Source organism: Anas acuta, chromosome 29 (genome assembly GCF_963932015.1).
Source record: "Anas acuta chromosome 29, bAnaAcu1.1, whole genome shotgun sequence".
In the NCBI taxonomy this organism is placed as follows: Eukaryota; Metazoa; Chordata; class Aves; order Anseriformes; family Anatidae; genus Anas; species Anas acuta.
The window spans coordinates 3039665-3061404 of NC_089007.1; the positions used below are offsets into that span (position 1 = coordinate 3039665).

A 21740-nucleotide genomic window follows, 5' to 3' on the forward strand; every position below is an offset into this window, starting at 1 on the left:
TCACGGCCGGGGTCGCCCCAAGCACGGCCCGGTGCCCCCCCCCCACCCGCACCCCTCCCCGACCCCCCCCCGGGGTTGGCACCGGGCACGGTACCGGGGCTGGGAGCGGCACCGGGGGGGGCCCGGGGCTTTGGAAGGACCCTGGGGGGGTCGCCCACCCCCGTATCCACCCCCCCGGTATAACGCGAGCCCCCCGTGGGCACCGGCTTGCCCCTCCCCTCCCCATTTATCCCTCCCCAACCCTCGCAGCACGACCCGGGGACGCTTTTGGGGTCCAGGTCCAAGATCTTTATTGAGGGGGGGTCACGTGCAGGGGGGAGCCAACCCCCCCAACCCTACAGGGACAGGGGGGACATGGGGACAGCCCAGCACCACCCCCAGTGTCCCCACACAGCTCCGTGTCCCCCCTTCCCCAAAAAATCCCCCCCCTGGGACCCCTCCGGCTTCCTCCTCATTGCGGGTGGGTCCTCGCCCCCCACCCCACAACCACCACAGGGCAGGACCCTACACAGGAGGGGGGTCCGCAGCCTCTTTCTGTTCCTCCAGAGGTGCTACTGGTGCTACTGGTGGTACTGGGGGGTCTCTGTGCTGTAGGGAAGCCCCTCGCTCGCTCCCAGTTCAGCTCCCGGCCGCCAGCTCCGGGTTCCCGTTGGCGGCCGCCGTCTCCTCGGGGGGCCCTGGGCGCAGGAGGTTCTGGCCAGGAGAGAAAAAGAGAAGAGTGGGATGGGTGCGGGGGGTTTTGGGGGGGTTATAGGGGTTCGGGGGCTCGGCCCCGTGTCGCTCCCACACGAATTGGTTGTTCCATGGGGTCGGGAACGCCAACAGACCGGGAGGATTTTCCTCTGGGCTCCTGCTTGAAACCAGCGGCTACGGCAAACCGGCGGCCTTCATTCAGGGCCTGGGGGGGGGATCCCCGTCCCTAAACCCGGCTGTGGGGGGCATCAGCCAAAGGGGGGGACAGCAGACAGGATGGGGCAGCTGAGAGAAACCCCAAAATCCCCCCATGGTGAGCACACAAGGGACAAAACCACCCCGCTGAGAGCAGGGTGAAGGGAACAAAAATCCAAGCCCTTTGCACAAAGGCAACTGCTGCCCCCAAAATGCCCAAACAGGGAGAAAAAAGCCCCAAATCCCATCCCCAGCCTGCAGCTGAGAGGTCCCTACCCCATCACAGCCACAGTGCCAGCCGGGGGGAGGACTGGGCCCCCCTCCCCAAGAGCCGTGGGGACACAGCAGCCACCCGCAGGCACGCAGGGACCGTGGTGGCACCGCCCGGGCTCGGGCACAGCTTTGGGGACAAAATTTTGCCCGCAGCAGGGGCCGTGCTGGGTCTGGAGCCCCCCCCAGATGTGCTGCTCCATCCGTACCTGCGCAGGAGGCTCGGGGAAGCCGTGGGCAGAGCCCCCTCGGTCGGCTCCTCCGGGAGGGGACGGCTCCTCCAGGGCCAGGATGTCTACGGGGGCCTCGGCCACGTCTCTGAGGGACTGGTCGAGGGCCACGGAGGGATCGAAGAGCAGAGGGGACGGGGGACACTGCATGCCGTCCCCCACCACGTCCAGGTCCTAGGAGAGAGGACAGGGAGAGCGGCCCCGTCAAAGGAGGAGCCCTCCCGGCAGCCCCTCGCCTTCATCCCCTCCCCAAAACTCAGCAGAACTCAGCAAAACTTTGCTTCCCCCGCTATTTTTTGGGGTTTCCAGCTCCTCCCTTACTCCTCTCTGCCACCCACACCCTCCTGCAGGAGGCAGGGGGGCCCTACAAGGCTCTTTTTAAAGGCTGGGGGGGCTTCAGAGGGTGTCTGACACCAAGGTGGGATGCCCACGACTCCGGGTGGAGCTTCCCAAAGCTGCCATGATGCGGGACACCCCCACAGCTCCCAGTCCGAGCTGAGGATGTGGGGATCTCCAGGGGCACCCAAATTCTGGGGGAAAGGCCTCGGGGCAGCCCCACAGCAGGCAGCCCCACAGCACCCCGCTCCAGCAGCACACAGGGGGCACCCGCCCCCACAGGGCTGCCTCCAAGAGAGGGTAAACGCATCCTGAAAGGGACGGGGCAGGGTTTTTGGGTTCCTGCCCGCACCACCTGAAATCCTACAGAGTTAAAAAGCCCTCTGGGGGGACAGGCTGGGGGGAGAAGAGCGGCTCTGTTTCTCCTTTCTACCCTGGAAAAAAAATCTCTCCCACAAAGGCCGCGTTGACGCCGCTGCACTTTGGCTCTGCCTCGCGACCGCTCGGCCCCACAGGAAGGAGCCGGGCGCAGCTCCAACGCCGCCGACCTCGGTGCTGCCAGGTCCAGCTCGGCCCCACGGCAGCGCCACGAGCTCTGCGCCGCAGCCCCCGGCCCCTGAGCGAGCCCTCACTGGCAGCAGTTGTCAGATCTGCCCTCTGACCGAAGCTCTCGAGGTCTCGGGGACACCCGAATAGAAAACCCAGCTCCCGATGTCCACGGGATTTTTTTTGCTCAAGCAAATTTCAAAGGATTTGAAGCACGGAGGCTTAACGCCCAGGCAGGACATGGGAATAATCTGGGGATTAAAACCCTCCTGGGAGAGGAAGGCGGGCAGAAACATGCTTTTTTTATATATATATAAAAAAGCTGAATGTTGATTTAAATAAGAGCAGGGCCCTTCGAAAGGAGCAGTCACAACCTGTGCTGTTCCAAACCCTGCTGAAAGAAGCATCTCCCAAACCCTTTGGGTTCCTGCTCATTTTTTCAAGAGGCCGTTTGTTCTTCTCGAAGCCAGCAAAGAGTAAAAACCATTCTGTTATCGGCGCTGGGGAGGCAGCGGCTTTCTGGGACCAGCAGCTCAGCCTGGCTTCACAGCACGTGCTGAAAGCAGCCAATTTTGGGCAAGTTTTCCTGCAGGACCCTTTTTTTTTTGGCCACCGCTCCCACTTACGTCGCTGAACTCCAGGGGCAAGCTCTCCGTGGGCTGGAGCTCGGCAGCGCTCAGGTACAGCTCCGTGGGGGCCGCTTCCAGCTCCTCGGGGACAGAGAGCACCTGCTCGGGGACGTAGAGCTGCGGGGGCAGGCGGAGGTGGAGAGGGCAGCAGGGCTCCTCGGAGAGGCTGACGGGAACGGGTTTGTTGCACGGCACCTCCTCCGAGCCTTGACACGGCTTGAACAGGGTCTGGTTAGCATCCTGGCAGATGTCTGGCAAGATGCGGTCAAGGGAAACCTGCGCCTTGCAGCGGGCAAGCTAGAGGAGGACTACGAAGCTTGCAGGGCTCCCCACGCATCCTCCCGCCCTCCAGATTAAGGTGAAAAACCCTACAATTGTGCCGGGCCAAAGCCCAGGCTCCGCAGCTGCGCCCTGAGCCACGGTACTCACGTGATGGAAAACGGGGACAACGGCTACGGCCCCCCGGGGGGGGGGGCTGGAAGGCTTAGCTGGATCCCGTAAAGCACTCGCAGATCCTCAGCTGGAAGATATTCCACATGCCCGGGCTCCCTTTGATTTGCAGACGTCCATTTCAGAGGCGTCTGCACCGGTTTCCAGGTCCAGCAGGCAGCGGGGACGGCAGCGCGCACAATGCTGCTCCCACCGCCAGGAGTTGGGTTCCGGTTATTTCCAGCTTCCCACTGCATTTTCCTTCCCAGTGGAAAACCTATTCCTGCCAGAGGTGTAAATGGGATTTCCTGCCTTTAATCACAACCAGAGGGCTTTGCTCCGATCGCGTTTGCGCTCGCAGAGCGATCCCCCAGCAGCAGCAGGAGCCCAAACCCCGTCCTCGTCCAGCAGCAGATGCACGCGGCGGCGTTCCCCACACCCCTGGGATCGTGTCCCGGGGTCTCTCCACCCTGTGACAGCCCCCGCTGGGTGCCACAGCACATCTCGAGCGTGAAGCAAGGCTTTCAGGATGGATATCTCACCAACAAACCCACCCAAACACCCGGCAGGCCGATGTCCTCAACGTCTGACAAGCTCCCTTCACACAACGCGGGGTGGGAGAGGAAAAACAAACCTCCAAACCCACACGTGGTGGCCAGAGGCGCCAAGTTTAACCCCGTCCCCCGAGCTGACGAGGTTTCCTTCGGATTTGTCCTCTCCCCCCTCACCTCCGCGCACCGAGGAAGCATCCACGGGCTCTCAAAGCCTCCTGGCAGAGCCCCTAATTAGCGCTGGCCCTAACGGTGCAGAGCTCAGCCCCAAGAAGCCAGACCGAGCAGGCACTCAGGGGTGAGGAAAGTGTCTCTGCAGGAGCGGCAGGGTGGGGATGCCAGATTTTAATCTCTCCCGATGACTCCAGCCCAAGCGCTCGCTCTCCTGGTAGCCAAAAAGCAGCGGCTGCCAAGACGACGAAAGCCCCAGCTCCACCTGGAGCCTGACAGCTCAGCTGCTGCGCTCCCCGTAACGCCCCGTGGCAAACAATCGAGCTCCTGGAAAACCAAACAAAGCCCCAGAGCCTCCCCACAAGGCGCAAAGCGCGGCAGGCTGCAGATGTTATCGGCTCGCCGGGGCTACCCGAAGCAAAGATCTTGTTTGTGGCAGCCAAAGTCAGCTGAGGGCTCAGCCACGAGGAAAGAAAACCTTTTTTCCACTCCCTGCCCCTGCTCCCAGCCAGCTGCAAACAGCAACTGGCTCGAAGCGTTTTGTAGGTATTTATCCTGCCTTTATTTTCAAGTGTACGGCCGCTGGAGAGAAACAATGGCAGCTTCCTGCTCCCCGGGCTGCTCCCCGCGCAGAGCTGGAGGAGGATCTGCCAGCTCCAGTAAGAAAACAAACCCAGAGCTCATCCTCCCCTGCCTGCCAGCTCTGCTCCAGGATCCGGGGCTGCTCCTGACTCACAGCAGCTGCGAGCACGGCCCCGAGCTGCTCCTGGCCGGATCCGCCCTGTCCCACTGCCACAAGAGGGGCACAACTGGCCCGGGGAGCCCCAGCCAGGCCGAAATTTACCCCTTCCTTCAATTCCTGCCCCAAAGCAGTGCTGCAGCGCTCAGATATCCCTTCCTACACCCACCTCCTGCACCAGGAGCTCCGCAGACCCCGCTCCGATGGCTGTTGGCACTCAGAGCTAAGGCAGGAGCAGGGATTTAGGCAGCGTGGATTTGTTTTCATCCTCCCTTACCACAGCTGGCAGCCAGCTCGGGCCTGCCTCGGGCTCCACGAGGTCCCCTTGTCACTTCCAAGTGACCTGGCCGCACCCCGGAGATGCTCTGGCTCGGCCAGCGGACCACAGGAAGAAAACTCCTTTGGGCTCCTGTTTGAAACCAACGGCTACAGCAAACCGACGGCCTTGATTCAGGGCCAAAAAGGGAAAAAAAAAAAAAAAGGAGGATCAAACCCCTGGAACTTGGGCCTGAGATGAAAGGATACGAGTAAGGCAGTGCCTGGTCATCGGCAGGGACGGGTTGGAGCATCGGACGTCATCCACAAAGGCCAGGCACCGCTGGCTGGAGCGGGTGGTGTGCGCCTGCAAGGCCAGGAGAACAGCTCAGAGCTCCGTGGGCTTTCCAGAGACCCCTCCCCAGCCACACAACGCCCGGATTCTGCTTTCAACACGCGCCAAGATTAAAGTCTCCTGCACTACAGCGCATCCTCGCCCTCGTTATCTCCTTCCCATTCATGCTTTTGTTGAGACAGGGCTGAGATAACACGGAAAGTCAACATCCAAAGAGCCTCACCTCATCAGTTTGTCGCAGAGAATGGGTTTTCTCCCACTTATCTCCTAACTTTCAGGAGCCAGTTAAGAGAAGGCTTTAAATTTTGGTTGAAACAGCTCCAAATTTAGTTTTGTGTACGCTGCAAGGGCCTGAATTCGGGTCCCCACAGGTCTGGGAGGAGTCTGCACGTCACCGCCACGCCCAGGAACATTTTCCACGTGAAAGTCAGAGCTCCCCCTTTCAAAAAGCTCTTTTCAAACCCCAAGCAGGCCCTGAGCTGGTGACGTACCTGCTGGGCAGCGCCGTCGGTCGCCAGCATCCTGCGCTCCTTCAGCTGCCGGTGCAGCAGGGCCTCGACGCCGTAGCGCTGCCGGTAGCGCCGCAGGCACTTGAGGCGCTTCAGGTTCTCGCGTTCCTTGGCCATGAGCCCCTCGGGGCCCGTCAAGAGGCTGCTGCCTGTGAGAAACGAGGGAGGGATCAGTGAAAACAGCACGCACCCACCTGCCACGCTGTTCCCGTTTCATTTTTTTGGGTTCCAAGAGTCAAAATCAGCCCTGGAGAGCTCCGGCAGCTGGCTGCTGACAGGAGTTGACACAGGAAGCTCATCGTGGGGTTACACCAGAGGATGACAAAGCAAACTCCATCCCGAAACTTATCCCGATTGCCCCGTGCCTGCAAGGAGTTCTCAGGCTGGTTATTTTTAACCCTCTTTTAAAAATAATTTGGCCGAAGTTGAGTGTGATTTCTAGAGGCAGAATATCAATTTTTTTCAAATTTCAGCTCGCTCCCGTGCAAGTTCTGGAAGCTTCCCGTAAGCCCTCCCAGCTGTAATTACAGGGCAGCGGTCAGGATCTGCAGCTCTGCTTTGCTAAAAAGAGTCCTCCCAAATTGTTATGTACCAAACTTCCAGTTATTTTTACTTTCTGAGACGAGCTATTATAAGAGCACGCTGGGGAAGCGTTCCTTGCTCTGTAAACTCTCAGCCCGTTCTGTAACCTGGGCCTGCCTCTGCTCAGCCACCAGCTCCGGCCTCTGACACCATTTTTAGGGAGAAACCCAAGCCAGGCAGCAGTGATTTTGTAAAAAAAAGTTGCATCCGTGCTAAGGACGACGTCATTACAGCAGCACCGGTGCAGCTACCGAAACAAACCTCTACCCATGCAGACAGGAGCCTGCAGATGAATAAATTTTTGTGTTGTTTATAAGACCAAAAACAGGAAATCCCATACAAAAAAAGCACTTTTGTCTCCGAATTAACTTTGTAGTCTCATTTCCTGGCAAGAGAGCAAACTTTGAAGAGCAAAGAAATCCGGCAACCCCTCTAACCCGAACGATACCGATCTGCAGGCGCGGGGCCAGCCACAGAAATCCCCTCACTACCCCTTTTTTAAATAAAAACATGTTTTAAAGGTAGATTTCTGCGTGTTTTAGAGAAGACGGTGCCCTCGGACGGAAGGATACGCACCAGTGGCTGCCTGCACCGGTACTTGCCTATGGCTTCGTGCTCGCCCTTGCGGCTGTGCAGGAATCGCCGCTTCTTCTCCTTCAGGAGGTGCTGGAGCCGCTTGAACTGGTCGATGTAGAGGGACTGCAGGCGGATCAGCTTCTCTCGCATGATCAGGGCCACCTCCTCGGCCGTGTACACACCAGCGTGCCTGGAAAACACCCACAGAAGCAGGGGATGGTTTGGGAGGGCCCTCGGGGCCGTTCCCCTCGCTGGGTGATGCAGGCGTTGGCAGAAATGCTGCTGGAGAGGGGCTGAGGCAGACAGAGCAGGGGGTGAGAAGCAGAAATATCAATTTTTAGTCTTAATTTCAATGAATGGAGCACCCCGAGAGTGCAGCTCGTGTGGCTGGCTCCAGGCTGAAGGAGGATCAGCACCAAAGGCTTCCCAGAACCACCAGGCAAAGCCCTGGCAAGCATCACACCCAGAAACTCACCCCAGAACCGAGTCCCAGCGCAGCATCGTTAATAAAATCACCTCGTTAACGGCTGCTTCCCGCTATCACCCCGAGCTAAGGCTCTGTGTCACCCACAGGAGCCATCCACTCACTTCAAGGGATCCTCCTGGTCGCTATCGATGCTGTCAGCCTCGCTGTCCGGGTCCCCTCGCCACGTCTGCTCCACGGTGATAGGATCCTGCTCGCCGTCGCTCCAGCTATCCTCATCTGAGGAACGAGGGGCACTGAGAGACGGGGCACGGCCCCACAGCCCCCCAGGAGGTGAATTTGCTCTGTTTCATGCCAAAAAGAGGCTTTTCCTCCCCAGCAGGGACGTGGAATGAGAAGAAATGCACCAACTGGGGGCTGTTTTGACTGCACCCACCCAGCTAGGGGCCACAGTGGTGCCCAGCAAGCGACCCCACAGGTCGGGGAGCTCAGCACCGGGGTCTGCCAGGCACCAAGCAGCACAGAGGGAAGCTAGCTAGGGTTTCTGCAAGGAAACCTGCAGGATTTGGGGCTGGTGGTGTGATTCCCCTGCACCAAGACGCAGCAGGGGCTGCAGAACACGGTCCTGTCCCCGTGGATCTTTTCTTCACTGGGTGTACCAAGCCCTACCCTCACTTCTCCACGGCAAGGAGAGCACCGGGTCGTGGCTTTTGTTTTTTTTTGTGCTTACCCAGGATGCGGCTGGCCTCGCTGCGGCTGCTCTCTGCGGCCTGGGAGCCCAGCTCACTCTTGGCGTAAGAACTGAGCTGGCAGAGGAGAGTCTCGCTCGCGGGCCCGGGGTTGGATTTCTTCATCTGAGCCTGGAGTGCCAGCGTGTTCCGACGGGCGTGCTCGGCGCAGAACGACACGCTGCAGGGATAAATCACCCGCTCAAGCCAGCAAAACGAACAAGCGAGACACTGAGAAACGTTCAGCCTGCCCCCCCCTCCTCACCAGAAGGAACAAAACCGCCCGCCCCTGGCTGCAGGTAGGGCAGGGAAATGCCAGAGAGCCCCAGGTGGCTCGCAGACCGCACAGCGCCGCTCCGACACCAGCCCGAGCTGCGGAGCTGGCAGCCACGCGGCACAGGAGCAGAGAGAGAAAAGAGCTTTTTACTTCGAGCCACTGAGGCGAGCTCTTCTGCTTCCAAAAGTCCACACTGGACTTTTCAGGCTGGCCAAAGCCGACGGAGATTTTTTTATCGCAGAGGGACCAAGGGCAGAATCAAGACTAGCACTGTTCTTGGTAACCTCCGAGGATGAGACGCGGGTTGAGATGCACCCAGGAGTAAAAATGAACCCCCCCCCTGACGTGCTGGCTGGATGTGCTGATGTTTGAGCTCCTTCCAGCCACAGCAAGTCCAAATCCAACACAAGCAGAGCACACACGCTGAGGATGAGCCGTAAAAACAGACTCCGACTCGAATTTGCTGGGCTGAAGCCAGGGGCACGTGGGTGCAAGGCCAGCTCTGACCAAGGTGCAGCCACCTCGTGATGGCAGAGGGCAGACGGGGAGCAGAAAGGCTCCCGGCCAAGTCCCCAGCGCTTGTGGAGCCTCCTCCTAGCTCAGAAGCGCTTCAAAAACTTGCCTGAGGTTAACTTCAGCACAGCAGCTGAAGGAAAAGGCCCCGCAACACCTTTCTATATGTGAAAATCCTTCCCCTGCCCGTTTTAATTCGCTCTGACGGGGGAGCAGAGGACCGGCGGGACTCACCCATCCTTCTTCTCCGGTTTGGGGGCAGCGTTGGGGCAGCGTTTTCCGTTTTTGGCTGAGACGTAGCTGCACTGCTTGAAAGGGGCGCTCCTGTCCTCCAGGATGTGCTTGATGCAGAACTCCTGGCCCTCCAGGCGCGGCTGCGAGCACTGCCGGTGGCTGAAGGCGCATGCCAGAGGCTCCTGGGGCCGCGGCACCGGCGTCAGGCGGCCTCGGCTCGAAGGCAAGACGTGGATGCGGATTCTGTTCATGCCAACAGCTGGAAAAAAAAAAGCAGGGCAAAGGAATTAGGAGGAAGGAAATGAACCACGCGGCCCACGCTGACACCTGCCAGGGCATCCCAGTGCAAATCCTCGTCCTGCTGGGACACGGGGGGGGGTTAAGAAGAAGATCCTACAGTGAAGGGTCCATTGGGGGGGGAAGAGGGGTCCCTGGGGAAGGAAATGGGGGTTGCCAGTGCAGAAACTGGGGGCCCTGGTGGGTGAAACGGGTCCCCAGGGAAAAAATGGGGGAAGCCAAGGAAAAAGGGGGGCCCCCAGGGGCTAGAAACAGGTTCCAGGGGGTGAAACAGGGGTCCCAGGAGGATGGGGGGGGAAACAGGGGGGTCCCGGGGGTGGGGGGGAATGGGTCCAAATGGGTCCCCAGGGAAAAAAAACAGAGATCCCCGGAGGACACCCCAATTCCCCTACCCCATGGCACCCCCCCAGCACCCCTGGGACTCCTCGAGACCCTCTTAAACCACCCTTAACCCCCCCTAGGACCCCCTGCACCCCCTCTGCCCCCCCAGCACCTCTCGACCCCCTCCCCAGGACCCCCTACTCCCCCCTAGACCACCTTAAACCCCCTAAGACACCCTGGACCCCCCCAGACCCTCTTAAACCCCTCTTAAACACCTCTAGGACTCCCTACCGACCCCCTGCCCCCCCAGGACCCCCCCAGACCTCTCTTAATCCCCCCTTAAACCCCCTTATGCCCCCCTGGTCCCCCCCAATAGGCCCCAACCCCCCCCCCCCGCAGGGTCCTAGCGCCCCCCCCCCTCCCCGCACGTGCTCCGCCGGCCTCCCGCCGCGCCGGCCCTCGCGCATGCGCCCTGGCGCCGCCGCCCGGCCGGCCCCGGCCGCCGCCATTTTGTCCGCGGGCGGCGAGCGTGAGGGGCGCTCCCTCCCCCAGCGCATCCCGGCGCCGGCGGCGGAGCAGGAGAGCGGCGGAGGAACGAGAGGATCCCGGGGGAGCCTCCCGGGGAGCTCGGAGGGGCCGTTAAGGAAGGGCCCCGCCGGTCCGAAGCGGGCGGGCGCCGCCGCCGCCATCTTACCTCGCTGCCGCCGCGGCCTCCCCGCCGCCTGCCCGCACAGCCCGCCCCCTTCACCTCAGACGCCCCTCCTCATTGGCCCGCCCTGCCACCGGCCCGCGGCGCGCGATTGGCTGAGCTCGATGTCACTCAGTGAAGCCACGCCCCGGGGAAGGGGGGGCACGTGAGGGGCAGCCGCCACGTGGCCGCGCCTGCACGTGGCTGGGGTTGGGGGAGAGCCCACCGGGGGCGCGCCTGGCTCGGGGCTGGTCCCAAAATCTTTGGGGCAAAAGCCAGAGCCCCAAAAGCCCCCCAGGGAAAGCCTCGATGACCCCAGAGCCTCCCCTCAGAAGCTGGAGGCTCCCAGCCCAGGCTCCAAAAGGAAAAGGGCAAAGGAAGGATGAGCCCAAAACACAGAAATCACCCCAAAAATGCAGGGATTTACCTCCAGGGTGGCCAAAATGTGGGAACCAACCCCAAAAACTCCAGGGATTTAATCCCAGGTTGGCCAAAATGGGGGAACAGACCCTAAAAACCTCAGGGATTTACACCCAGGTTGGCCAAAATGTGGGAAGTGACCCTAAAAATTCTAGGGATTTACCCCCAAGTTGGCCAAATTGTGGGAACTGACCCAAAAAACTGCAGGGATTTACCCCTAGGGATGGCAGCAAGTGTAGGAACACGCGGAGCTCGGCGTAGAGAAGGAGCCTGGCAGAAGCCGGGTGGAGACGATAACGTTTATTGAAGTCTGGAAAAGTGAGAGGCTGAACAACAAAACAAGTTCGGCTTTTCCAAAAACGTCAGACCCCCCCCACCACCACGAGGCAGGCGCCCTCGGCCACAGATTTCGGGTTTAATTTCGGGTTTTGGTGGCGGGAGGAGCTGCGGCGCAGGCAGGGCTCCCCCCAGAGCTGCCCCGCGGCCCCCTCCAGCCCTGCCCAGTCTCACCAGTGCCTCACTCCCACACCCAGAGCGGGCTCTGGGCTTCGCATCACGTCCTGCAGACACCAGGGCTCAGCACCCTGCTGGCCCTTCGCACACCACCCCCTCTCCACCACCACCAGGAGCACCCCAAAACCGGGAGCACCCCAAAAACCTTCGGCGCAAGCCGCCTGCCCAGCCCGGCGGCCCCTTTCCCTCCCCACGCACCGTTTTCCTCCGTTCTGACCCCAAAAAGCTCCTCGACCCACTTTCTGTCATCATCAGCTCAAGCAGAGCAACGCGAGCGGGGCCCCAAGTCTCGCCGGGGGGGTTGGGGGAGCCCCCGCAGCACCTGCCAGCATCACAAAACTTAAAAAGGAACAAAAACGCTAAAAGATATAAGTTACTGCTTAAATTATTTGTAAAACATCTCGTGTTTTTTTTTCTGCAACGTTTTAAATAATCCCCTCCCCGGGCCCCCACCCGATGTGTTCCCCAAATTGGGGGGGGGGTTCAGTTCCAGCAGGGCCAAACCCTGCTGTTAACTGGGAAGTCGGCGAGGGAGGGAAGCGAGGAAGAGAAAGGGATTTTGTCCTTTCACAGCTTCGAGGGCTCCTCGCGAGGAAATAAGAAAAGTTCTAATAAAAGAGTTCTCGGGGGGGGTGGGGGGCGGCGGGGAACACCAACAGCCCTTCCCCTCCACCGCAGGGGCAAGGTATGGGGGCTGGGGGGGGGGGAAAAAATGGGGCAGGCAGGCCGGTTTGTCCCAATTCAGTAGTAAAAAGGAATTATTTGGGGAGGGGAGGCAGCGGCGGGGGCGGTTCTGAGGGCAGCGGGGGGGGCCGGGGTCTGTCTGTGTTGGCGGCTCTGGAAGCGGCGGCTGCCCGGGAGGGGGGGTTCAAAAGCTCGCCGTAAGCGTGGAAATCGAAGGCTGGGGGCTGGGTGGGCTGCATGCCCTGGGCGCTCAGCAGCGAGTGCAGCATGTTGACCGTATCCTGGTAGTCACTGGCCTGGTTGGCGTTGTGCCCGTTGGCCCCCGCCGGCCCCTTGTCCGATTTGCCGTGGGGTCCCCGGTTTTTGGGCGTCGGGGTTGGTAAAGGGAGGCCGCCGGCCTCCGAGCCGTGACCGGGGAGGTGAGGATACTGGAACTGAGCCCCGGAGCCCTTGGAGCTTTTGCTGATTTTGGGCTGGTGCTCGTGGGGCGCCGCGCTCGCCGCCGCTGCCGCCGCCACCTCCTCCGGCGGGGGCCTCTTGCGGGAAGAGCCGAAGAGGCCGTAGCTTTTGTGGGGCACGGCGCCGGGGGGGGCGAGGTGTTTAGAGTCTCCCGGGCGCTTGTTGACCACGCCGCTGGGGCCGGCGGCGAGCTGGGGGTGCAAGTGTTTGTGCGAGTGATGGTTGTGGTGGTGGTGGTGGTGGTTGGAAGAGTGGCCCTTGTGTTTCTCCTTGTGCTCCCGGCTCTTGGCGCCGCTCTCGTCCAGGGAGCCGGGCCTGTCGGCAGCGCTCGGCACCTTGATGCGCATTTTGATCTCCTCCTGCTTGGAGGGGAGCGGCCTCTCGCCCCCTCCTCCGCCCGTCACCGGGATCCTCAGCTTGAGAGCCGAGGCTTTGTCACCTTTTTCGGGGCCGGGAGGGCGCTCGGGGTTCTCCGAACCGATGGGGATTTTCAAGATGATGGGCGAGGGGTTGCTCTCCTGCTGGACTTCCCTCTCCCGCTGCTGCTGGACCAGCAGATTCTGCGCGGCGTAGGCGTACTGGGACCTCACGTTGGCCTCCATGTTCTCCAGCTGCCGTTTCTGTGCCGCCAGCTCCTCGGCGTGCTTGGCTCGGTATTCCTTCAGCGACACCTTGGCCGCCGGCGCGTTCTTGCCGCCCTGCTTCTGATAAGCAGCGCCATCTTGCTGCAGAGGGTGCTCGGCCGCCGAGCCGTCGCTAGTCCTGTGGCCCTGGGAGCTTTCCAGTTTGGGGGGAGGATGCTGGGCCAGCCAGTGCTCCGGCTGAGCCCCCGCTGCCGCCTCCGTGCCGCTCTGCTCGCGGGGGGATTCGGTGGAAGGCGGCAGGGCCGGCCCCGCGCCGGCGGCGGTGGAGGACGTGGACATGCTCATCAGGCCGGCGATGTTCATGTCCGAGCTGTTGTTCCTGGAGATCATGTTGAGGATGGTCTGCTCCGACAGGCTCTTGTCTTCGCTGTGCTCGTCGGCTTTCGACTTCCTGGCCGCCTGCGAGGCCTGAATGAAAGCAGCGAGCGGTTACTGACCTGGGGCTGTCGCAGAAAGGACGCGGGAGCAGCCTCCCTGCTGGCTGACAGACACCCACTGCCCCTCTCTCTCTCTCCTCATGCCAAACAACCAGGCACGGGGCTGCTAAAGCAGTTTAAGGACCAAAGTTTCTATAGAATTAATTCAAAAACGAGGCACTCGAGTGCCATTGAACATTCTGCAGACCCACGGTGTTCGGCTCCCCCCCACGCGTGCCCTCCAGGCACCGCCTGGCCTTGTAATGCTTGGAGACACCACACAAAAAACCTCAGGGCCCACGTTCTCCTGCAAGCAGCCACAAAGCAGACTCTTACCCGCCAGTTCCGGATGCGTTTGAGCCGGTTGGGAGTTTTCTCGAGGATCTGCAGGAATTCATGAGTCAGTTCTGCAGAGGAGACACAAAGCCAGGCAGGATGGTCAGAGGCGGGCAGGCCAGCCCTAAATCCATCAGGGCAACCCCCTACTTACTGATGAACGGAGCTACTGATGAGATGGAGCTACTCCAGGAGGGGAAATACTGACAGCTAGAACCACTGACCACAGGTTAACTCATCTCACTGTGCGCCTTTTGCCATCTCTGTTGTACCATAGCAGCTGCTGCACTGGAAACTTTGGCAAAACCAGAAGCCCTTTGAGTCCGTGAACCGGCCGGTGGCCGTGTTGGAATGGCAGGAACAGAGATGCCAAGATAATACAAGAGCCTTTGGGGGACCTTGCTCCAAAACTTACCATCTAAGAGCTCCAGAGTTACAGTGCCATCAACGTATTCCCACCAGTGCTTCCCGTCCGTGGAGACTGGGATCTCCCAGTTGGACCATTTACAAGCCAGGTGGATACAGACGCAGGCCACAACAGGAGGGGTGTACTGCAGGCTGAAGGTGGTCAGGTGCAGGCTGACGTCACCAGCAGGGAGAGAGAAACAGAAAGCCATGAACTCCCAAGCCTGAACCTCAGCACACACAATCGCCCAACTGGAGAGACGCTGCGGAAGAGGTGGAGGTGGGGGGGGAAGTTCCTTCCCTGCCGTTCCTCCCCCAGCACAACCCTACAGGCGTCTCTGTCCCACTCTGCCAGGCTGCTCCTGCCTTCCCCGCTGCGCTCCGGGCACCTCTGGCAGCTCAAGGCTCACGCCCTCCTCTGAGGGAGCAGCTGGGGTACCTGCCAGCCCCCACCTCTGCTGCTGGCTCTGCTCAGCCTGAGAAAAACAACCAAAAAAAAGTCCCAGTGCAGCTCCTGGGAAGGCAACACCACGGGCAAAGGGCGTCGTTACCGCTCCAAGAACCTACAGGTCGAGCAGGAAGCTCCTAGGATCTGCGCTCATCCCCTCCTGACTCTCCGAGGGGAGCGATCTCGCCTTCGTGTCAGGGCAGTTTACAGCAGAAGCACCAAATTCCTTAAGGCCCACGTCTGGTTTTGCAGTTAGGAGCCGAATTTGCAGAGATCTGCACCGGTGGCGTTTCAAATTAAACCTCACCCTGAATCCTGTTTACCCCAAATCTGAGCCACAGCAGGATTGGGCCTGTTGGCTACGAGAACTGCAGTGCTCTGCACAGACCCACCTGACGTTCCTCCATTAAAAATAATAATAAAAAAAATTATTAAAAGTGCTAAAAGTCACCTCCCTGCTAGTTGGACGTGCGCCTTCTCCAAGTGGCCACCGTGGGCTTTTAGGAAGGGTTCGTTCTTCCCCCAGGGAGCTTTAGGAAAAGCACCGATGCTGCAGCCACGAAGCCTGCCATAAGGAAACGGGCTCACGGAGCTCCTGCCACCGCCAGGCCCTGCTCTCCCTCTCCTCCTGCAGCGACTCAGGAGCGTCTAAAAGGCAGCCCGGCCACACGTCAAGCATTTCCAGCAGTAAATGAAATTTGCTCAGATGGCAGAGCTGGGACGGGAGGGCACCAAAACCTCAGAAATCCCAACGGGGAGCTCGAGCCAACAGTGCGTGTGAGAAGTGGGATGCAGCAGCACCCCACAAGCTTCCTCTCCAGCTGCAGGAACACCCCACCAGGCCCTAAAAGCCACGGCAGAGCTGCCACGTCTGTGGACAAGCCCCTTACAAAGCACACTGCTGAGCCCCTCCAGGTAACAGCAGCCCCATCTCTTCACCACGCGGGGGTTACTCAAAACCTTTTTCTATCCACGCAACGTGGAGACACAGAGCTGGGCATCAACGGGCAAAAAAAAAGCATGAAATCATTTCATGGGTATCGGATTTATCCACACACCAAGAAGTCAAACCTGGGAAATTCAGAGCGAGAAAAAAAAAAAACCCTTATCCCCTTATCCAGCATGCCTAAGAAGTGAAGTCCTGGTGCCCCAAGAGCCTCAACTCTGCCCTACGACGATGCCAGGAAGAATAAAAACGTTCAATATTTGTAGCTACTCCTGAATTTGTCTACTCTACTGCTCAAGCACCTCAATCGGGTGTTTCGAGGCATCACGTTAGGGCAAAACCGGGGCTGCCTGGCCGCGTTTCTCACCTTCTGCTTGGATTCCTTTCAAGTCTAACCTGACCTCCTCGTTTCTTGGTTCTGCAATTACCGCTGCAGGGATAAAACCCGTCCCGGGGAGGTTATTTCCCCACGCAGGACTAACACTTCACACCAGTGCAGGAAGGAAACCCACAGGGTGCCCTTTGGAGCCGTGACACCGAGTTGTTCTCTGTCCTGCTGCCTCCCTGCGCTAGCGGCGTGCTGCTGGGCGCTGCTCCACCACGACGGGGATGTGGCGACGCTTTGCCACCCTCCCCCAAACTATTTTCTGGGTTTAGGCAAAGATTTCTGCTGTTTTAGCCTCCTCGTTTGGTGTTTTACGAACAACAAAGCTCCATCCCCCTCTAGGCAGCACATGGGGCAGACCCGACTCCTAACCCAGCTTTTTCTCCCATCTTTTAATTTCTGCCAACTCTTTCCCAGAAACACAATGTTTTCTGTCGCCACAACTCGGAATTTGCCTGAAACTGGTAATCCAGAACACAAAAATTACAAAAAATAAATAAAGATGGACGTCCCAACACCAGGACTGCTACAGGCCTCACCATGAAAATCCAGGTGGCACCTGACAGAACTACCCGGACCTCTCAAGGTGAAAAACAAAAAGACTTTTTTTTTTTTTTTAATAATTTCCCAAACTCCACCTGCAGGCAGCACTTCCTGGCCTGCCAGCGCAGCCATTCAGGCCAGGCAAGGCTGTGCTTTTCTCCTGAAATCCCTCCTGCCGGCGTCCAGCTCCTGTTTCTCTCCCTTTACACTCCAAATCAGCTTTCTTTGGGGATACAGATTGCACGTTTTCAGAATCTGCACAGCGAGAGCTCCCTCTCTGACACCTAGGTACTAAGCAAGCAAAACCGTGCTTCAAATCCACCCTACGTCTGTTTTTCTTTTTGGAACTGTCAACAGCTGCCTAACCCTGGGAAAATAAAGCAGTGAGGTTCTACAGCAGCCCGTCTGCCTCGCTTACACGGCTGATTTTGCAGCTGGTTTGGGTCAGAAGCCAGCAAAGGAAAGGTTTCCTGCCGTCTCCGAACCAAACCCAGCAGTCCCCGGTTGCTCACTGGCTAAGCAATGCCCCAGGGGTCACCGGGGGCTTCTCTCCTCCAGGTAAGACCCTTTGCCAAATAGGAATTAATTAATCAGAAAATAATAACCTGTTGGTAGCCATGAAATAGGAAGTTTGCGCCAAGTCCTTGCTGGCTGAAAGAGAAAAGGAAAAAAAGCAGAGAGTTAGCCCTTCTGACAAAACACTGCTACGTTTTACTCCAAAAACCATCAGCTTTTTTCCACCGCGTGCAAAATAAGAGCCCCCAGCACCCGGATCAGCTCACGCCACGTCTAGGGAAGGCTTTTAGAAGCAGACAGAGAGCTCTGGGGGGCTCAGCAGAGCCAGAGGTGCTTATAAGTGGCTCTGTTTTGATGCTGGCTACGGTTATTGGCCGCAGGCAAGCTCTCCTGCAGCAGGGGGTCGCGAGCAGGAGCCGCCTCTTACCTCGCACGAGCTGAGTGCACTTCACCACGTGGGTGTGGGGGTGGTCGATGGTGATCTCAAAGCCTGGAAGGAGACAGAGAGAGAAGGCCGTCAGGTAACGAGCAGCAGAGCCCAACAGATCTACGAACCTCGTGTCTCCTGCTCCTGGGGGACAAGGTTTGCTCCCCTTCCCTCCTACGGCCCCTGCTCGGAGGCGGGCAGGGGTAGAGGAACCCGTTGTCCTTTATCCCGAAGGCTCGGGACCTCCAGCCACAAAACCCCAAGGTCACCGCTGCTGCCAGGCCTCCATCCAAGCAGCTCAACGAGTCCTGCGCCTTGAAAGGCCTCGCTGAAAACAAAACAACCATGAAGCAATTTAAAAATAGCAAGACAAAGCCTCTTCCAGCAGCTGGGAGGAAGGAGAAGACAATGGCATCTGCTCAAAGGAATTTCTGTCACCCAAAGAGCTAAGAGGAAGCAGACGTTTTCCCTTTGAAGGAGCCTGCAGCCCTAAGAGTCAATGGAACTTAATCCCCGCTTCGGTTTCCTATTCACTTGGTGCATTATGGTTTTAAAGAAAAGACAAAAATCCCGTCGGTCCATCTGGGCAACAGACTCGGTTCCTTCCAGGCAGAATAGCCCAGAATATTCCAGATGAGCTGGGAAGTTAGAAAAGGGACAGGGAGAAGTGAGAATAGCTTGAATCACTCGGATCACGCTTCACCCCTGGCTCAGGAGGCCAACACGTGCACCCTGTACACCCCTGGCTCCTCCAAACCCCTCCTAAGGTGGGGATCAGCAGGGATTTACTCCGAACCCAGTCAGAAAAATAAAAGAAATAAGAGAGCTGAGCATTTTGAGGGGCTACACACAAACTGAATCTGCAGCAGAAGAGATGTTAGGAAAAATAACGTTTTCGGAAGAAGCAGGATGCTGGATCCAGGAGTCACAGCCCTGAGCGCAGGCCCCAGCTTCTGCTTTCAAAACCAAGACGTGGCTGGGAGGGGAATAAAAGAGCAATCAGATCACGTTAACCTCCAACCAGTGTCTGAGCAGAACAAAACCTGTTGTGGGGGGAAAAAAAAAGAGACGAGCCACACTTCCACACTTCGGTTTCTCTGAGGATTGAAATAGATGCGAGTTACACCTGGAAATGCTGAGGTTAGAAGGAAAACAGGAGCAGTGCGGGGTGAGAGCAGAGTTTGTTGCCCGGGCTCTTGTCCTGCCAGCTGGACATCTCCCCCCCAGCTGTGTGGAGCACTCCTGGCTCTGGGATTCATGTGGCAGCCCGCCCGCTTTGAAAAACTTACCCAGGGTCTGCAGGATTATGCTCTCCAGGATGACCAGGTCCTGGGCTTGTTGCAGGTAAGCCTGGGGTTGAGAGGACAGGCAAGTTACTCGCCACGAGGCACTCCCCATGAAGCCTGCCCGTTTCTAAAACCCTTCTCTCAGGGAGGTGAAAAAAGCAAGGGGAAATCTTTGTGCCCACCTGGCACAGATTCCCTGCCAGAGGGGGGAAAAAAGGAGAGCAGGGTGGACCCGCTGCCCTGCCAGAGCTCGAGCTACAGGATCCAGACCCTCTCGGTCCCAGCCCCTCACAGGAGAGGAGGCAGCTTTTGTCCTAAAGCTTCCCCGGATAAAGCTTCCCCTTTCCCACAGGGCTGGCTGCTCGGTTTTGGGTTAAGCCTTGAGAAATATGGCAATGTTTCTACCAAACCCACTGCTGAAGGTGTGGGGACGGAGCAGCCCCAGCTGCCCCACGCCATCCTCTGCCCAAATGCTCTCTGCAGCTCAGAGGAGAACCTGAAAGCTCCCACTGCCCACCCCGGGGTGCAGCCACGTGCTTCCAGAGCGGCTCCTTTGGAACAAAATTTAAGGAGGAGCTGCTTGGGGGGCAGCCCCTTCCCATTCCCCGTGCCCCAGCTCCTCACATCGGGGTGATTTCCCCAACCCCAACGCTCACCTCGCTCCTGGTGTCCGGAGGAGGCTCCTGGGGATGCAGGCAGGCGTGAGCCACCTTGATGACGTGCTCCAGCTTATGGGGCTGCTCCTCCACCTTGGCTGCCAGGAACAGAGCCGCCGGTGCCACTGACTGCAGGGGAAAAAAAAATTTACTCTTTTTAAGTTCTAAAGTCTTAAATCAGAGCAAATAAAATCAGACGAATGTTTAGCTTAATTAAAAAATACATAATAATGATTTAATTTTGCCAAATAGAGCCTGCACAAGGCTACGCGCCACCAGGAAGATGAAGGATCTCTGGTGCCTCACAGCAGCTACAAAGCCCCCTCCCTGGGGCAGGTCCCACCACGTCACCGTGACCCCCCCCAAGCCCCTCCTGGCAGCAGGAGCAGAGCCAGGGACCCCCAGAACCCCCCCCCCAGCACTTACGTTCCTGTGGAACTGGGTGAAGGACTGCACCATGTAGAAGCGGTGCATGTACACGATGGCCGTGTTGATGGTGAGCTGCGAGCTGGTGGCGGGGCTAAGGAAAGGCACGACCCCTCGGGGAACACCTCCAGCCCCAAAACACCAGGCTGGGCCCAGCTCCCTCCCCCAGGCCCTGCTGCTGAGATGGATCCGGACCCCCAAAACCAAGCCTGGTTCCCCCAAACTCAAGCCTGGTTTCCCTGTGGCTGGAACCAGCTTCCTAAGCTCCTGCTGACCCCAGAACCAGGCCTTGCTCCCCACACTCCAGGGCCAGGCTCCCCCCAGCTCTCCCCTCTCTGCTGCTGTCTCCCCCCAGTGCCCCCCAGCTCTCCCCACTCCAGGCCTGGCTCCCCCCAGACCCTCCTGGCTCTCCCTGCTCCGGACCCGGCTTCCCCCTGACTCTCTCCTCCCGGCTCTCTGGTTTCATCTCCCCCCAGCTCCCCCCAACCCTCCCCACTCCATCCCCATCCCCCCCACCTCCACAATCGTTCTCCCCCAGCTCCCTTTGGCTCCCCCTAACTCCACACCCAGCTCCCTGCTCTCCGGTACCAACCTCCCCCAGCCCCGGTTCTCCCCACCTCCCCCCAAGGCTCCGGCTCCTCCCTTTTGGGGCCCGGTTCTCCTCGGCTCTCGCTCCCCTGGGCCCGGTTCTCCCCTCTTCGGGCCCAGAACCCCCCCGGTTCCGGCTCTCCCCAGCTCCAGGCCCGGCTCCAGGCCCGGTCCTCCCGGCTCCCAGTCCCTGCTCCCCCCTCTCCACACCCAACCTCTCCCCGTCCCCCCCCACCCCCTTTAATCCCCCCCCCCTTTCCCCTCCCCTCAGCGCAGGCCCCGCCAACGGCGGCGGCAGCGGCGGCGGCGGTGTAGGCCCGAAGCGCAGGCCCGGATACACGTTGAGGCGCTGCCCCATGTCCTGCAGCAGGTTGGCCGCCTGCTGCCGGTACGAGAGCTCCTTGTCGGGGTCGAGGCCGGCCCGGCGCGAGGGGCTGCGCTCCAGCTGCTCGCGGCTGAAGTACCAGCGCCGCCCCGCCGCGCCGCCGGCCCCGCCGCCCGCCGAGGCCTCCATGGCGGATCCGCGCGCGCACGCACGCACGCACGCACGCACGCGCTGACGTCAACGGACGGAGGGGGGGAGAGCACGGCGCATGCGCGCAAGCGCCGAGCCGGAAGTGGCTTCAGTAGGGGGGTGGCGGTGGGCCCTGTGTGACCCCCCCCCTCACGCACACACGCGCGCGCGCCCCCTCCCCAAACCCTCCGACCTTTGACCTTTAACCCTTTGACCTTTGACCCCCCCGCCCCTTTGACCCCCAAGGGCACGGCACGGCTCGTATCAAAGTGCGTTTATATAATTTATCTGTACAGGAAAAGGGTATTTTTTTTTTTTTTTTGGGGGGGGTGGGTATGAGGGGGGGGAGAGGGTCCGTACCGCGGTGGGGGGGGGGGGGGGGTAAAGGGGCTGAGCCCCCCCCTCCTCCCCCCCCCAGCTGCTTGAAAATAAAAAATAAAAGGAAAAATAAAAGAAAAAAAAAAGTCACTTCAGTCGGGTTTTTTTTTTGCATTAAAAGGTGGGGGGGGGGCTGCCCCTCCCCCTGCAGAGCGTGCCCCCAACCCCTCCCCCAGGGCTTGGGGGGGGGGCACCGGGGGGG

The 21740-nt window shown here is 59.5% G+C and overlaps 2 protein-coding genes and 2 non-coding genes across 7 annotated transcripts; all 4 read right to left on the minus strand.

Moving 5' to 3' along the window:
- Positions 1-273: 273 nt before the first annotated feature.
- KANSL2 (KAT8 regulatory NSL complex subunit 2) lies at positions 274-10639 on the minus strand. 2 transcript variants are annotated; one of them, XM_068663607.1, is made up of 10 exons: positions 10555-10639; positions 9243-9501; positions 8221-8399; positions 7655-7769; positions 7089-7256; positions 5891-6053; positions 5315-5411; positions 2897-3150; positions 1368-1562; positions 274-693 (listed from the first exon to the last, which is right to left on the minus strand). In XM_068663607.1, the coding sequence occupies exons 2-10, from the start codon at positions 9491-9493 to the stop codon at positions 619-621; spliced, it is 1497 nt and encodes a 498-aa protein (XP_068519708.1). In that variant the 5' UTR covers positions 9494-9501; positions 10555-10639; the 3' UTR covers positions 274-618. The 2 variants fall into 2 exon arrangements, with proteins under 2 accessions (XP_068519708.1, XP_068519710.1); XM_068663609.1 differs by lacking the exon at positions 10555-10639 and having other exon boundaries at positions 9243-9871.
- LOC137846067 (small nucleolar RNA SNORA2/SNORA34 family) lies at positions 773-901 on the minus strand. The gene has a single exon (XR_011090372.1). It is a non-coding gene; the product is annotated as a small nucleolar RNA SNORA2/SNORA34 family (small nucleolar RNA).
- Positions 5113-5249, minus strand: LOC137846066 (small nucleolar RNA SNORA2/SNORA34 family). The gene has a single exon (XR_011090371.1). It is a non-coding gene; the product is annotated as a small nucleolar RNA SNORA2/SNORA34 family (small nucleolar RNA).
- A 614-nt stretch (positions 10640-11253) lies between the features above and the next one.
- On the minus strand, positions 11254-21372 carry CCNT1 (cyclin T1). Of its 3 annotated transcripts, XM_068663601.1 has the most exons (9): positions 20985-21345; positions 20059-20140; positions 19633-19761; positions 18980-19040; positions 17691-17753; positions 17353-17398; positions 14436-14599; positions 14021-14091; positions 11254-13676 (listed from the first exon to the last, which is right to left on the minus strand). In XM_068663601.1, exons 1-9 carry the CDS (start codon positions 21158-21160, stop codon positions 12240-12242), a joined length of 2229 nt encoding a protein of 742 aa, XP_068519702.1. In that variant the 5' UTR covers positions 21161-21345; the 3' UTR covers positions 11254-12239. The 3 variants fall into 3 exon arrangements, 2 of the variants coding, with proteins under 2 accessions (XP_068519702.1, XP_068519703.1); XR_011090360.1 differs by lacking the exon at positions 14436-14599 and having other exon boundaries at positions 13530-13676; positions 20985-21372; XM_068663602.1 differs by lacking the exons at positions 14436-14599; positions 17691-17753; positions 18980-19040; ... (1 more) ...; positions 20059-20140; positions 20985-21345.
- Positions 21373-21740: the final 368 nt, after the last annotated feature.